At 40.8% G+C, this 16,844-nt stretch overlaps 2 protein-coding genes across 7 annotated transcripts in view; both read right to left on the minus strand.

Moving 5' to 3' along the window:
• LOC116393545 (sorting nexin-14-like) overlaps positions 1-12,445 on the minus strand; it is a 20,645-nt gene extending 8,200 nt beyond the window's left edge. The window contains exons 1-21 of one of the 3 annotated variants that reach the window (XM_031865944.1): positions 12,255-12,445; positions 11,519-11,670; positions 11,076-11,196; positions 10,026-10,099; positions 9,734-9,812; positions 9,561-9,604; positions 9,394-9,481; positions 9,201-9,285; positions 8,651-8,807; positions 8,029-8,104; positions 6,287-6,331; positions 6,116-6,196; positions 5,665-5,779; positions 5,241-5,396; positions 4,429-4,553; positions 3,756-3,814; positions 3,422-3,448; positions 2,846-2,978; positions 2,107-2,293; positions 1,842-1,925; positions 1,254-1,354 (exon numbers count right to left, since the gene is read on the minus strand). In XM_031865944.1, coding sequence (XP_031721804.1) covers positions 1,254-1,354; positions 1,842-1,925; positions 2,107-2,293; positions 2,846-2,978; positions 3,422-3,448; positions 3,756-3,814; positions 4,429-4,553; positions 5,241-5,396; positions 5,665-5,779; positions 6,116-6,196; positions 6,287-6,331; positions 8,029-8,104; positions 8,651-8,807; positions 9,201-9,285; positions 9,394-9,481; positions 9,561-9,604; positions 9,734-9,812; positions 10,026-10,099; positions 11,076-11,196; positions 11,519-11,655 — 1,974 coding nt within the window. In that variant the 5' untranslated portion in view covers positions 11,656-11,670; positions 12,255-12,445. Of the gene's footprint in view, positions 1-1,253; positions 1,355-1,841; positions 1,926-2,106; positions 2,294-2,845; positions 2,979-3,421; positions 3,449-3,755; positions 3,815-4,428; positions 4,554-5,240; positions 5,397-5,664; positions 5,780-6,115; positions 6,197-6,286; positions 6,332-8,028; positions 8,105-8,650; positions 8,808-9,200; positions 9,286-9,393; positions 9,482-9,560; positions 9,605-9,733; positions 9,813-10,025; positions 10,100-11,075; positions 11,197-11,518; positions 11,671-12,254 lie in introns of those variants that run through there. The other 2 variants (XM_031865946.1, XM_031865945.1) reach the window with 2 other exon arrangements.
• Positions 12,446-16,253: 3,808 nt separating this feature from the next.
• LOC116393655 (heterogeneous nuclear ribonucleoprotein Q-like) overlaps positions 16,254-16,844 on the minus strand; it is a 13,839-nt gene continuing 13,248 nt past the window's right edge. For 2 of the 4 annotated variants that reach the window (XM_031866185.1, XM_031866183.1), the window contains exon 11: positions 16,254-16,373. In XM_031866185.1, coding sequence (XP_031722045.1) covers positions 16,335-16,373 — 39 coding nt within the window. In that variant the 3' untranslated portion in view covers positions 16,254-16,334. Of the gene's footprint in view, positions 16,377-16,844 lie in introns of all 4 variants that reach the window. The other 2 variants (XM_031866184.1, XM_031866182.1) reach the window with 1 other exon arrangement.

A 16,844-nucleotide genomic window follows, 5' to 3' on the forward strand; every position in this document is an offset into this window, starting at 1 on the left:
CACACACACACACACACACACACACACACACACACACACACACACACCAGGGGTTATTATATTCATAGTTTAGGTTACACTTTCATTTTATCTTTGTTATTGTGCAGCCGTCTGGGGCCAGGCAATGAAACACAACGAGCTAAACAAGCTTTGAAAATATTGGATCAGAAGCTATTAAATATATCCAAGTTGGGCTGAGAATCTTTCCCTCTCGAGACGATTGAATACGTATCTCGATACATTCTGAGATACAATAAGAAAACATACAGAAGCTTTGAAGTATTAGATGAGATGTCAATAAAAATGGCACCATTTTATAATTGATTAAGCTTTTAGAAGTTTGTAAATCTCTCATTTATCGACAGTATGAAAAGCTTTGAAGTGTTTTTATGGCGAGTGAGTGAACACCGGGATACGTGAGTCCATACAATATTCATATTAATATTCCTTTATTAATGTTATCAGTTACTGTTCTAACATCTTGTTTTCATTAGTTTGTAGTCGTCGTTTTATTGTTTCTATTTGTGTTTTTATTTCTTTAAAGCCGAACCAGGAAAATGAGCTACAACAAGAAGTCACTTTATTTAAAGTTAACTCTGCCAACATGTCAAATAAACCTAATTAAATTAAATTAAAAATAAGCTATTTAACTGCTCTTCTGCTCCAGAACACAAACTCAGATGCGAGTCTCTGCGAGGTCAAACACAACAAACAGTAAAACTAGTCCGCAGAGGCCGAGCGCTCGCTTATGTTCTGGAATTGTACAAAGATAAGGATTTATTGGGTTAAAACGTTAATGCTGTCGATCAACACGAGATCCTGAACACCCGCCCTGTGGTGCATGCTGGGACTGGAAGATACAACCAGATGAATAACTAATTATAATACATTTGTATGAATATAGACGTGTTTCTACTTACTGTTCACTTTATTCTTATTGTTTCCATAACCTCCTGTATTGTCTGTGTTCTGTTCAAAGCTTTGCAAAAACTCAATAAAGAACAAAGTGAAAGAAACAACAATGTAGTCCGTAGAATGTATGTAAACTTTTGTTTTTCTCATTTCATCATAAAGTCTCCGCCCCTCAACTTCTCCTTTAATACCTTCCTGACACTGTGCTGTTCTGCTGTCTTCTCATGATGAAATATAGGAACTTTAATCGGTTTCTTTATTAATTGAAGAGACGTTCCCTCTCAGCAGCAAAGAACAAGACGACATTGAATAACCTTGAGCTCCTGATGAAGGTCTCATACCTGTAAATACTCCTCAAATTCTTCCCTTTTGGATGCGAGAAAATCATAATTCTTTGGTCCAATAATTCTTTTGGATGGAAGCTGAGCGTCTGCAAACGTGCCTGAAAAAATAAATAAATATATAAACAACGTTAGATCAGTATTTTACACAAGTTAATATTCTCATTAGAATATGCAAAATAATTTTACCTTTAAGTGAGTTTTTATTATCATAATTAATGTATTCTTTGTGCACATTGGACTACTGTCTATTCTATATTCATTATCTTCAGAATAGACAATAGTGCCATCGTGTGTCCGAACACTAAAGAGAGTACGATAAGAAACGTATCTCAGGAACTCACAACAAGTTGAATATCAAAGATATTTCATCTGGAAGACATTTTATGAACACAATGTCAGCGTGTTCCCTCCTTTAAAAGTGATGAAAGTGATGAAAGTGTGATCTTTCATGTGAGTTACACTCTGAGATAATTCCCCAGAACAACGTCCGTACCAGAGTTCAGACCTGTCAGAGGAAATGTTGAGGCCTTTTCCCTCGTGGTACTGAATGTTGTCTTCGGGTGAAATAAAGTTGCTAAATGTTACCGTGGAACTCGGTGAGTTTGGATTCCAGTACGTAGAACTCCAGGTATCTTCTGTACACCGACAACTTCTCAGTTTCATGGCCAACTGTGAGAAGAAGAAGAAGAAGAAGAACAGAGGACATCATGTGTGACGTGAAGGAAAGCTCGATGATTAAACAGACTCCAGTTTCACAGCGACGGGCTTACACTGGTTTCTGTTGAAGTCATTTGATTCTTAAATAAACAGTTCGGATTACTTGTTTGCGGGACGGTACTTGTCGGCTCACCTTCCTTCCGGTCTTTGCGCTCCACGTCGATGCAGAAGACGGGGATCTTCTCCCGCTTGGCGTCGTCGTCGTAGACGTCGATGTACGGGATGACGATGCTCCAGGCCGACAGGTTCCTCAGGGAGCCCGGCGTGCCGGCCGGCTCGGCGGGGGAGTCGTCCTCCACCACGACGGTCGCCTCCTCCACCTGCAGGAGGAGACGAGTAACAAGGAAGAAGTTCAACGTCTGGTTTTAACTTCCTGCTGAAGTGACGTTAGCATGAACATAACGTAAATTAAATGTAATCATCTAATCACAGGCACAGAATAATCTTAATGTCCGAGACGTTTATGAGGAGAGAAATGATGTTTCTAAAGTTGAATACAACAAGTAGTAAAGCTGTTCCTCTGTCATCATCTAGAGTAGCTCTGGTGATCATTTAGATATAATGTATGTGTGGACGATCAGGGGGGACAGATAGATGGATGAGAGCGCAGAGAGAGTCAGTGAGAGTGAAAAAGACGTTAAACTCTAAATTTGTAACACCTGTAAGTCTGAAATAAGCCGTGAAGGTTTTATCTCTTTAAATGCAGAAGATGATAGAATGCTTTCTAACATGTTTAGAAATACGAGCACAACAACGCGAGTTAACTCTGCAGACAACACGACATGAACGGATCTAACGTTTCGACGCGTGAGAAAGTCATTTATCGCCGTTCTGTTTGTTGTCACAGTTCCTCGTCCTCCTGAAACACTCACCAGGTCGTCGTCGTAGTCGTTCATGGCGCTGGGCGGCAGCACGGAGCCCTCCATGGTCGTGCTCTTGAACACGCCTTTGATTCTACTGCCGATCCTGCTGATGCCGAACGACTCGCCTCGCTTCGACAAGTTTCTACAGTGAGCAGAGGAAAAGAAAGGCTGACACGTGGAAAGCATCTAACCTGGATTCAATAATACAACACAACAACGTAAATCACACCCCTCTCTCTCTCTCTCTCTCTCTCTCTCCGTTAACCGACTCGGTCATGCAGCAGACATGCAGAGCAGCTACAAGCCTCCTTCATTACATCATCAGAGACCGTTTAGGTCAAAGTGCTTCTTCACAGTATTCAGTGACTTCTTCTTTCACGGCTCCATCGTCTCAAACATGAGGTTAAAATTCAAAGTGCAAGCGTCAGCACAACAAACACAAAGGCCCAGCAGAGGCTCCTGAAGTGAAGCTTTGTTAGAGCAGAGTTTCTCAGGTTCTCAGCATCGGCGTGCGTCATCAACACGCTGCACTGTTGCGTGTTTGCATCCAGCATCTGTCAGGCGACATGCCGAAGACCTACTCACCTGCTGTCTTCCAAACTGAAGCTATTTCTGGAATGAGATGCACAGATGCAGCTAAAGCTTACTGCGGTGTATTCAGAGGGCCGCTCTCACCACCAGATACAGACGCCGTGTAAAAACACCTTCAACACTCTGAAGCTCTCTAATCAGCTGTTACTAGAACAATAACAATCAAATGACTCAGTGGAATGAGCCAGTTTAACTCACTGTTCCAATACTTGCATACGATTAGTTTCTATAAGGAATAAACTCCGTGATCGGTGTTTCCATTAGCACTTTGTCTCAGTTTTCACTCTGTTTGCTGCTGTTGCCCCCTGAATGATACCTCATCACAAACCTGTTGATTCTTGAGTTCCTCGTTGGAGACTCTGCTCCTCTCAGCAGGTGTCTGAAGTACTGAACAACACACACACACACACATGTACAAGTTACAGCTAATCAATGACTTGAACTCTCAGTTTAAACCATTAAATGAACTATATTCATATTCACAATAAAAACTACTGGTATAAGACTTATTCAGATCCTTCGCTCAAGTAGAAGTTTAAAACTCTCACTGTCAGACCTGCTGCAGTAACATGACAGGTTTTCTCTGGTGCTTTGAAGCACTACTACTTTAGTCCACAGGGGGCGACAGAACCAACACTCAATTAAAGTTCCTCGTAGTAGCTTTAAGTAAAAATAAAGTGTGCTTTCAGTATCAGAAGCCCGTCGCATTATTATGTTTCATATCGTTTCTGGAGCATTAATATATAAACTTTGATAATAAATGCAAGATATCTTATAATATGATCGTATGCTTTGTTAGTAGGAATCTCAATCTGAAAAGGTAACAAGTAACTTAAGCTGTAGGATTATAACTGTGTTGTAGAAGTATAATCTAACATTGAGTACTAGTACCTTGAGCAAATACAAGTAACTGTACTTTGCGACGTTGAAACAGACAAATACTGAGAGTCTATATTTAGAGTTTGTGAGCAGGTGCAGTGAGATGGTCGTTGAGGCGTTACTTCGTCGCTGTGACAGAACATCGGGGTGAAGACTCTCTCCAGCAGAGACAGGACGTGTTCATACGCCTCGAACAGGCAGTGCATCGTCTGCAGCTTCACCACGCCGCCGTACGGACCTTCAGCGACTGAGAGGCACAAATACATTCGGAGTGTTTTAGAGAGCAACTCCACGACAGGCTGCAAAAGTAGGACACATGTGACATCACTGCAGCAGAGTGAGACGTTAAACCAAGTTAGCGAAAAACAGGACACACGGCTCTTCCTGTGAGACCAAAGAATAGTTTATGTACGGACTGAAACGCCTATTCTGATGAATTATGGGAGATGTTGAGTGTTTAAAGGAGGACTTTCAGTTCCTAGTACGGACCAAGCTCCAAAAACACTAGCTCCTACATTTCCCATGATGCAACTCTTCACAAACCGTTTGATTGCAGCGGTACATATGTCAATGATAATAACTTTAAATGTTTCCTCCTCTTCCAGCTGCAGTCACGTTGCTCGTGAACTCTCGTCCTCTCCGCTCTGACAGTCTTACACGCCTGCGTCCTTCAAGCTTTTATTCTTTACATCTCTGCACGAGAACAGAGTCCGGCAAAGAAAACGAGCCGAGTGTCTCAAACTGTAGTCCAAACGTCCACACAGACTCAGGTAGCCCGAGTAGTATCCTGTCTCATATGTCTCGCTACCCAATTCTGAATACCCAAACAGAAATATATATATATATATATATATATATATATATTGTGTTGTTGTATTTGTAATTACAGTAGAATATTAGTCTGTGTGTGGGAGTGTGACGGCAGCCTTCTCACTGTTCCTGATCTCCTCCACGATGAAGCGGTCGAAGCTGATCTTGTCGATGCTCTCGTCGAGGCAGTACGTCTCGTAGATGTGCAGCACCTCGCCGTGCAGCCGCTGCAGCTCAGAGTCGCTCAGATCCGGAATCAGGATCTTATCATTGAACTCCTCTGGAGGAAAACAACACACAAACGGATATATATATATATACACACACACACACACACACACACACACACACACACATATATATATATATATGTACTGTATATATATATACTGTATATATATACATACATACATACATATACTGTGTATATATACTGTATATATATATATCTATGTCTCAGGGGAGAAACATCTGCTCCCACATTGCTGGTAAGACGGCTGCAGGTTTGCGTGTCTTAGTTGTTCTGAGGTAGTTCTGCGGTTCCTTACCCACAGTGAGGCAGAACTGCAGCACGTGAACGGCTCCTTCCTGCTTCAGGAAGTTCATGAAGCGAAAGAGGAGATCCTGCTGCTCCCGGATCTCCTTCAGGTCCAACTTCAGCACCTGAAGACGGACACAGTCCAGTTAGTTTAGAGAATGCTCAATGAAGAGAGAGAGAGAGAGAGAGAGAGAGAGAGAGAGAGAGAGAGAGAGAGAGAGTTAAATACAAGATGAGAAGATCTTCTTACTCTTCCTCGCCCTCCCCTTCTTCCTCCTCCTCTTCCTCCCCCTCTTCCTCCTCCTCTTCTTACTCTTCCTCCCCCTCCCCTTCTTCCTCCCCCTCCTCCTCTTCCTCCCCCTCCCCTTCTTCCCCCTCCTCCTCTTCCTCCTCTCCCCCTCTCTTCTCCTCCCCCTCCTCTCGATCAGCGTGCTCGCCGTCTCTCTGGGCGAGTTACTCACCGACGGCTTCTTGTTGCCGACGTCGGCGTATTTCTGTAAAAAGGGCACGAGGACAGACGGAGGATCGATCGCTGCTTCAGGCTGGAGACACAGAAGACGTTCAGATAAAGCAGCAGAAGAACGGTTCCATGTTTAAGGAATCGGGATTCATGAGATGTTCTGTGAACTTACTGGAGTGTCATCAACAAATATCAGCACCATGAGGTTCACAGTGTCCTGAAAAACAAGAGAAACATCACGTTGTCTTAATGTCCTAATGTCCTGAAAACAAGAGAAACATCACGTTGTCTTAATGTCCTAATGTCCTGAAAACAAGAGAAACATCACGTTGTCTTAATGTCCTGAAAACAAGAGAAACATCATGTTGTCTTAATGTCCTGAAAACAAGAGAAACATCACGTTGTCTTAATGTCCTGAAAACAAGAGAAACATCACGTTGTCTTAATGTCCTGAAAACAAGAGAAACATCACGTTGTCTTAAGACATGTCCACACTACTCTGCTTACGTATGGAAACACATGATGTTTTGCTACGTTTACACTGAGCGGCCACACTACGCCGGAGTTTTGGAGCACCCTAAGCGAAGGAGTTTGAAAACACTCCCGAGGTTGGAGGAGTTTAAAAACTCCGGGGTTGCGTTTGCGTGTGGACGGTCGGAAACAGATGTTTAGGAAAAATGACGCCCACACCCGTGTTTGCGACTTGATTGGTTCTTAGCAGCCATGACGTCTCCTTCCCTGATTCGTCACACTCATGTGACCCGTACCCGGAAGAAAACAAACTGGGCTACCAGTGATTCATTTCTACATGGATAACGAATTCCAAGCGTTGCTTGCTTTGTTGTCTGTACTAGCAGCTGTTGTGCAGTAAAAGTCTGCATTTCTGGGGAGGAAGCAGCTGTTATTGGAGCGATTAGCGAGCGGCGTCATCAGCCCTATGGAGCGGTCAAGCCACAGTTAGCGGTAAATGCTATTCAGAGCTATGAGTGAGAACAGACAACAACACGGAGGAAACGAGTGAGAGACGTGTGTTGACCACATTTATGACCCATAATCGAGTAAACGTTTACGTGTAAGTGTTGATCTTAAAGTAAATTTGATGTGAGAGAGAGATAGAGACCCGCAGCGCTGTAACTACGTCTGAAAAATAAAACTTCTAAAACGTTCCATGAACTGTCTGTTTGAGTTTATAGAGGAATATTTTAGAGGACGATCTTAAGTATCAAATACAACCTTTCATTATTAAAGAGTACTTTATTACTCTGTCGTATTTTTTTTAACTAAGCAACCAATCTACTTCCTGTTTACACCGTCACGCGCATGCCCAGTGTACGTTAATGGTCACGTGGTGTCCGTCTTCAAAGGTTGCCGTGTGGATGCAGATCAATTCGAAAACGATGCTGAAACGCCCGTGTGGACGGAGATCGTTTCTATTTGACAAATCTGCTTCCTAATAGAAACGGAGTAGTATGGATGTAGTATTAATGTCTTCATGTCCTCATTAAGTTGAAATTGAATATTGTAAAACCTTCAGTGTTTGCCATAAACGATGAGTTGTGTTTTATTATTGACATGTGTTATTAAATCGATATATTCGGTGGAAACTTAAACAAAACTCTTTTCTTCAAATTAAATTACTTCTTAAACACATTTTTACAGACTTTCTGTGACGTCATATTTCTAGTGCTTTAATTTATATATTTATTTTGTATTTATTTGTTTGTATTGTTTCATATATTGTATTGTTTTATCAGTGTTCAAATGTTCCCTTTGTTTGTTGTTTTCTTGTGTTTCTGTTATATTCTCCTGCTTCTGTCCGTCAAAGCCTGTTTGTAAACTCACTGTAAATAAATGAAGTGAATAAATAAAGTGAATAAATGAAGTGAATAACTTATTAGCTGCTGCTCTACTTACAGGGTTGGCCATGAAGTCCATGGTGGGTAACATGACGGATCCGGCCATCACCTCCCTCAGCAGCAGAGCCAGAGATCTGAGCAGAGACCACAGCTACAACTTTAATACACTAATATTCATATTATTATATACATATATATGTTATATATATATATTATATCGTTCACTAACAGACACATATTTACATACCAACAGTTCACTAAAGTAAGTGATTCAAGTTTATTATACACGCAGTTTAAAATGTTGCTTCCCCCCCGACTCTTCCTCAACCTTATCCTCCCCCTCCTCTTCCTCAGTGATTAGAGACAAACATTGATGTTGATGCATTGGTCCTGTTAGTGCAGGAACACAGGAGAGCAGCATGTATTTAACAATAAGAACTAAACAAGAGAAAAAGGCTCAATCTGGTGTCAAATATTAAAAAGTGAAATGATGAAGACAGGGTTCTAGATTAACGTAGAACCTTGTGGTTTTAATGTAGTTTCAGTAGAACGTCTTAGTCCTTGAGGTTCTGAGTGTCTGTGTTTAGGCTCCACAGATTATTACAGACTTGTTCTAGACTCAACTTCAAACATTCTAGAGATGTGACCCAGTTCAGTCTCTGAGGTTCTGGTCGGCCTACCTGCAGTCTGTGGCTTTGGGCGGCATGACGTAAGGAAACAGCATCTCAGTCAGCTTCCTCAGGTACAGCAGCTCGTCTTTACGGCTCCGCAGAGCGATGTGGAGGTCAGAGCCGTATTCATCCAGAGACGCCTGCTGTAGACCCTCCACACCCTTCACTGCACACACACACACACACACACACACACACACACACACACACGAGGTTACCTTCCACAAACCAGCATCATCCACCATGAGATTTGGATTTACAACACCAGAAATGTACGCGTTTAATTTCATATAAGTGGCTCCTGGCAGTGTAGCTTTAAGTTGCTTGAATGAATGTAAATTATTATACATTTATTTTACTTCATAATTTATTCCTAATTGGTTCATTGTATTACGATGTTTTGCTTTGTTATTGCTGTTGTTCCTGGTTTTGATGTCTGTGTGAGGATGTGTACGTTCTGTAGAATGACAATGAATGAAAGAATAAATACATAAATAAAAGAAGCAGCAACATGTAAGTGAAGACGGTGACGATGTTGACTCGTACGGGAGGTTCGTACCTTTTTCTCGAGCTTTCACAATAATTTCAATGTGCTTCATCACAGCTTTCATCACTTTGTCTGCAAACACAGCCGGAACATCAACCTGCAGCATCAGTGAAAGACGACGCATTAAAAGACTCAATCATATTATAGTATTAGAACATAATCGAGCATGAGTCCTCCTCCTTGTGTCTCTAAACACACGACTAACCTTCTGAGCCCGGCGGACGAGCACCGACGTGAAGAAGCGAAAAGTCATCCTTAGTTCGTCCACACACGCCTCGTCGTCTGTGATGTCCCTAAAAACCAGAGGCGGAAGTTCAGAAAAACTTCTAACATATAAACTATCAAGAGCACTTTGTTGATGTTCCCTCTCACCTGTACCAGGGGTACACGAAGTTCTCCAGAACCAACTCAAACACCTGCAGGCAGAAAACTTAACCGATGAAATTTACATTCATTCAACAGCTTTACAGACAAACGTGTTTCTCAGTTTTACTCTCAGATAATTAACAGTTCATTTGAGGATACAAGCGTTGACATTGAGGTACCTCTGCTACTGAAGCGTCCACTTTTGAGTGAACCTTCAGGTCCAACCACGGCTGATAGTTCTCAAGGAGCAGCGTTGGCCTGCAAAGAACCAAACGTGAGTTTATTATCAGTGTGACCATCTTTACAAACACATCTCTGCTCACCACACTTCGATGATTAATGCAGTATGTTGTTGTTGTTGTTGTTGTTGTTTGGGTGTGGAGAGATATAATGTTGTGGGTCTTAAGATAAGCGTGAGGCGTGTTCGTCTGCGTCGTGTGTTCGTCTGCGTTGCGTGACGTGTGAACGTACCGGTGACGGCTGCACTTGACCTTCCCGCACACGGCACAGCTGTGGCCCAGAGGAAACAGCTCCTGCTCCCGCCGCTGATGGAGGAAAACAAGAAAACAGTTTTATCACGAGAGCTGCAACGAGGAGTCGACTAATCAATCAAGAGAAAAATAATCAGTCATCGATTTATCATTCAAGTAAGAGAATATTTTCAACTTCTCAGATACAAAGATTTTCTTGCTTTTTATCTGTTTTATATCAGATTAAAGTGAAGATCTTTGGGATTTGGACATTTTAAAGACCAAGCAATTCATCGAGAAAAGAATCATTAGTTGCCGGTTTATATGTTACACACGATATACAATGGAGGAAAACATCTCTGAGTAATGTGTTCACATTAGTGGTGTAAAGGACCGTAGTGGCTCCGTACTGACCCCCCTCACGTTTTAACGTTAACCATCAGAATGTAAATAAAGTTTTATCGTTAACCATCAGAGTGTAAATAAAGTGTTACTGACTCAGTATAACATGTGTTTCTGATCTCTGATCATGTTTCATCATAAACAACCAATCAGTGTTTAAAGCAACAGGAGAGCTAGTAACGTTAGCAGCACCGCTAACGGCTAACCAACGGGAGGAGAGCTAGTAACGTTAGCAGCACCGCTAACGGCTAACCAACAGGAGGAGAGCTAGTAACGTTAGCAGCACCGCTAACGGCTAACCAACAGGAGGAGAGCTAGTAACGTTAGCAGCACCGCTAACGGCTAACCAACAGGAGGTTCACTTCAGGTATATCATGATGCCTTCAGGCTCTGCTCAGTGAACATGAGTACTGGCTGAAGGTACATTATAACCTTATCATGATGTGTTCACTGTCATCTGTAAAATGTAGTTTTGGTGATAAACTTGAATAAATCCAGTAGTTTGAAGGAGATGTTTTCACATGAATATAAATAGATATTCGAGATGAATGAGCTGTTTAACTTCCTAACACGAGCTCTACGCACATTATTATACTTCATTAAACATAATAATGACTAGATTTATTAAATGATTATCATACAGACTTACTTTGCTCCTCGGCTTCACGCTGAAGAGGACATTGGGTAGGAGGGTCTCCGGTCCGAGGGAGCAATAGAAAGTAGTGACGCCAGCCAGGAAGGACCAGAAGACCATCAGGATGTGGAGATACCTGGAGGCACCGACACATCTTCAGATGTACACAACTGAAAAACTTTCAATTTAACATTTTATACGACGGAGAGAAGCAGGAACCTGAGAATGAGCAGAAATTTATTTCACTATTTTGGATCAAAACATGATTTGAATTGTTTTTTAAGAACAGTTACAGATTATATTTCTGTCCATCATCTCAGTGTTTCATTTGAGTTATTAAGAGATCAGATAATATGAAGAGGAGGAGGGAGAGGAGGAGGAGGCCACCACACATGTCCAATAAAAGTGATTTTGTGTGTGTGTGTGTGTGTGTGTGTGTGTGTGTGTGTGTGTGAGACCTGTTGAGCAGCAGAGTCATCGTCACCAGAGACAGCAGCAGGAAGCAGAAGACCGGATACTGACGTCCAGCTTCTCTCATGACGTCGATCTTCAGCCGTCGCGTCACGTTCTCCACAAACGTTAAAACACCGGCCATCCTTCTTCAGGGGACCTGGTGACAGTTACACAGTTGTTATTATTATTATAGCGTTAAAGTCGAAATTAATACACATTTCATACAGTCAACGTAGTTTACTGTAAGTAAGTTAACACTAATAAAAATGGAGGTTCGTGGCTGTTTTAATTAACGATAAAACAAACTGTGAAACTGAGATTTTAAACTACTGCCAACAATAACTAGCTAGCTTAGCTAATGCTAGCGTTGGCATTAGCTAGCTATAGCTATAGCTATATAGATCAATATCTAAATTTATATATATATATATATATATATATATGTATATATTTGTATATGTATATGTATATCCCAATTACAGCCTCCAGTGGTGGAAACCTTTACATTTATATTGAGAAACAGTTTATCTACACAAACCACACGATCACTACATAAATCAAAATGTAATTGTATTTAAATAGTAAATTAGTCATTGGATATATATTTATTTGTATTTCCGGTCACTTTTAACGCGCTGGATCGCGCTAACGGAAATGACGTTGTAGTTGTTAGCTAAGCTACGTTAGCTAGCTCAGCTAACGCTAGCGTTGACGGTTGACGTTCGGTTTTAAAATACTTACAGCGACGCTAGTATCGGAGCAGCTCTTCATATAAAACAACACATCCTGTCCACAGTAGTCTTCGGCTGTTGGCCAGACAATATTCCCAGACTAAAGTTTATAAAGTTGTTACTTCATGTTTTCCTTGTTTTTTTTTTTTGAGTCCCGAAAGACTTCCCCGAGATATGGAATGTTTTCTAATCCGTCAGAAGGGTTGCCAGATCCGTGTGACATGCACGTAAATTAAACCGTGATTTATTATTCAATTTAAAAAATAAAATAAAAATCCCCACACACTTCATTTCTTTCTTAATAATAAAACAAAACAAATCAGAAAATTAGCATTCATATATGGTCAAATGTTGTCCCAGCATAAATACACATCTATCCTTGACAAAGATAAATGTATAATAAAAATAAATAAATACAAACATATGGGGGGGGGACATGTACAACTACAAAGGATGCTTACATTTTATTTCCCAATCACAACACGTAGTAAAAAAAGAATGATAATTATGATCATTATTAAATAAATATATCACAAGACAAAAAATGAAATGAAGCCAAAACAAGGTAAATATTAAAACAGAATATAACAATAATAGTAAGATGATAAAAGTGGTAAAACAAATGCATTTTATTGAGGTGTATACATACATACTTACACACAAATCTATGTACTTAGTGTATTATGTTTATTCTGCTTTTTTAGTATGTCCCCCTCTGTTTTGCTTTCTGTTAAAATGCCATATATTTTGTCTGTAATAAATATAAATTATTTTGTTTGTAAAGAAAGTGTAACCTATTACTTGGACATTTTAATTTGCCTCAAGAGATTTAAACGCTCCAAAAGTGTATTTTAGCAAACGGACATGGCAACCCTGAAACCAAAACAACGTCATTTCCGTTAGAGCGTTCCAGCGCGTCAGAAGTGACCCGAAATACAAATAAATATTTATCTAATGACTTATTTACTATTGTAACCAAGTGGAACTGACGGGGTGCACCTCATTACTGGCGGACCAGTAATGAGGTGCACGGGCCTGATTAGGTGAAAAGATGCACCTGCTGGCAAATCGCGGCCGTTGTCTTTCTCTCCGCGGTCACGAGCGGCTGTGCTGAATCTGCTCTGTGTCCGCCGCCACGAGCGGGGGTGCCGAGTCCAACTACTTGCTCTCCCACAACAAGCACAGACGTAGCGTGAGGCCGCATGAGAAGGTGCGTCGGTGGCGCAGTGTCTGGGAGGCATCCGTTACAGAGGGGATAGCGTGTGTTTGGGGGATGGCTGACTCGGGTGCTGGGGGACTGGGTACAGTTCAGAAAGATGTAATGTTGTATTTGTGTTATTTTAGAGCGTCCTGAGCAGCTTCCAATGGTAGCTGGGGGGGAGTCCAGGTGGGGGTGGTTGGGTTGCTGAACATTCGGTGGGTTGAATTACAATCTTTTTGGGTTTGTTTTCTGTTTATTGGCAGTTGTTTGATTACTTTTGTTTTTGTTTTCTAGTTAGTGGGACGCTGCCTTGGTCTGTTTTGTTTGTTTTGCTTTAAATTGTGAGGCCGATCTTAGTGCACGGTCTGAACTCCTCCTGCCCGCTAAACCAGCTGTCACTGGTTGCTCCACACAGTTGGATTTGTACTAATAAAAAATTTATATTTGTATAACACTGCTTCCTGTGTGTACGTGCCTTTACGGTGTTTTGAACCGGATTTCTGTGGTAACGGGGTGCTACAGTATTTAAATACAATTAAAATGTGATTTATGTATCGAGTATTAATCGTGTGCTTTAATAAATATAAATATATTTTAAAAACAATCTATACGTAAATGAAATATAAAAATATGTCTATATATTTATTCATTACTTCTATTACTCGTTCATATCTGTCCTATATTTTAACTTTCTTTTAAACTTTGTCTTTGCTTTATTTTTTAAATACATAATTATTTGAGGGGAGCCTGAAATCCAAGATTTCTAATACCAGACTGCTTCAATGTAACTATTGATAAAGAACTTGAAAAAAGACCCATGTTGCTTCACAGAAGAGTTTATGATCTAATTAATATACATTTACAATAAATGACACCAGATCAAAGTCAATAACTTTATTAGAAAAATAGGTTTACCTTACCTCACTGTACAGTATAAAACAATTCATTTGCAAGAATGCAAACACTTGTTAGCAAAAAAATTATATATATATATATATATATATATATACACACATATATATATATATATAATTCTTGACCCTTAGAATTGGTGATCCAACAGTCAATACTAGAATGAGAAATAATCCGACTCTTTAAACAGAAGAGCTTAAAGGAGAAATCCAAACCTCAGACGCTGTTCCATCATTAAAACCAAACATCCAATAAAGTTACGTTGATCAACTCAAACTGCTTCATTGTGTTTTTCCTACAATTCCCAGAATGCCACAGGCTAAAAGGGAGTGTGTGCGTGTGTGTGCGCGTGTGTGTGGGGGGGGTTGGGGGTGGGGGGGGGGGGGGGGGGGCAGAAAGTATTACAAAACAAACCAACACATCGTTTGGTTGGTTTTGGTCTCTTCGTGGGATCTGTTAATGTAGAACTGATCACTTATAATTTATATTAACTTGTTTAATATTCAGTGAATTTTAACTGATTTCTATTTGCTAAAACAGAAAGAAGCCGTCGCTGAGATCTAATCACTTGTGTGTCGCGGTTTCTCGTTATTTTCCCTAAAAGCTCAAATGTAGTCGGATGGATTTGCTCCTTTAAAAGTCTAAAACATTTCTTTGATTTCCAGTCTGCTGTGTACACCGATAGTGAAGAGACATGAATTAACACCAGCTACTCTTTACACTTGTCACGACCACACTTATGTCATGATAACAATGTGAAATGTAGAACCATGCTTTTTAAGATGAAAACTTTTTCCACGTTTAGTTTGGATTCCTAAACTTCTCTGGAACAGGAAGTAAATGAATTTTCTTCCAGACCTGCTTAAGAGCCTAAATAAAATAAAATAAAATAAAGAGGACATCACAGATGTTTGTGCAGAGCAGACAGACTGAGACATCAAACATCTTTACATCGATGGTTACAAACAAAAGAAAGACAGTTTCCCATCGTGGAAGACAAAAGAGATGTCCAGGCATTAAAAATAACAATCTGTAAACTACATCATCGCTCAGTTCATGTATCAAGACACTACGACGGCGTATCGGGCCCATTGTAGGTACAATAAAGAATAATCAAAATACAATGACAGAGCCGGAGGGAGGGGGGTGATATTTAGAGAGAAGAAACTGAGTTTACTAGATTTAAATAGAAATACTTTGATATTCTCTGTGAATAAAGTGGCTGATTTACAACAAATAAAAACACATTTATGAGGGAATAAAACTGAACTTACTCGAGGTTGATCCAACTTTGTAAAATGAAGTAATGAGGTTCCTTTTCTGTTGTAAGTTCTAGACTTTATCTGGGAGAGTTTCTTGTAAATTCACAACTCAAAGTTTCTCTCCTCTCAGTTTTAACACCCTCTTCCGGCTCCGTAACGATATATATCTGGACCGTCATACGCCGTCGTGAGGCTAACAGCTGCAGCTACGTCTCCGCTGAGAGCTGAAATCCATTAAGTGCTCCGTTGATGTTGCCTGTGAGACTCAAGTACAATAAATGTGGACAGATCAGGCGAGTCCTTACAACTGAGGTAGTTAACGGACCCGGGGTGGTTCGGGTTCTACAAAGAACCCAAATCTCCTGGAACGCCCGACCCTTCAACATCTCTGATGATCACAGATCACGTCTCGTCCATCGTGTAGTTTAAGAGATCAATCCAAAACTTTAAAAAGTGCAAAGACTTTTCCGGAAGGATGTCGATCATGAACTCAGGAAGACTCAAATGGCAGGGGGGGGGGGGTTATAAATTTAACAACAAATAAAAACAGCAAGCTCAAGATTTCCTCTGATTATCTTCTAACATGGCAGTTTTTTCAGGAAATCTGCTCCTTAATTACAAACAAAAAAGGCTGGAATACCATTGGACCACTGAGTCAGGTGACCTTACCATTCCATCCACTTGGCAGCCGGCAGAGTGTCGACGGAGTCGGTCCTCATAGCGACGCGTCAGGACCGGCCTCGACCCCTTTGTCCTGCTAGTCAGGTAACAAAAGGAAGCAGTTAGACAATGGAAACAGCATCATGTCACATCTCCACACACACATCTACGGTTTAGAGTCACGCACGCACGCACGCACACCTCAGATTTTAAACATGCACATCTTTAAAAGAGGACTAATAACATAATCAGCCTGGTTTGGATGCTAAATTAAATTGAGGTGCAGCAGGTGAAAAAGAGACGATCGGCCAAGCAGAGAGAAAAGAGGCGGGGGGGCGCATTAAGAAAGCAGCCAAGAAATATCTAAAAATATATGAGAAGCGAGTCATGCATGGCAGTTCTCTCTCTCTCACAACAATCCTCCACATAAACATGCAAGATTAGTATCCAGGCCTTCAGCAGCCAGGTAGATCCTCCTGGGACAAGCTTCACTTTTCACGTTCATAATTAATCAAATTGTGCTTTTTTTAAATAGTCCTGCCCCCCGACTCGTAAACAGCGTGCA

Source organism: Anarrhichthys ocellatus, unplaced genomic scaffold (assembly GCF_004355925.1).
Source record: "Anarrhichthys ocellatus isolate YVR2014 unplaced genomic scaffold, GSC_Weel_1.0 scaffold34, whole genome shotgun sequence".
Classification (NCBI taxonomy): Eukaryota; Metazoa; Chordata; class Actinopteri; order Perciformes; family Anarhichadidae; genus Anarrhichthys; species Anarrhichthys ocellatus.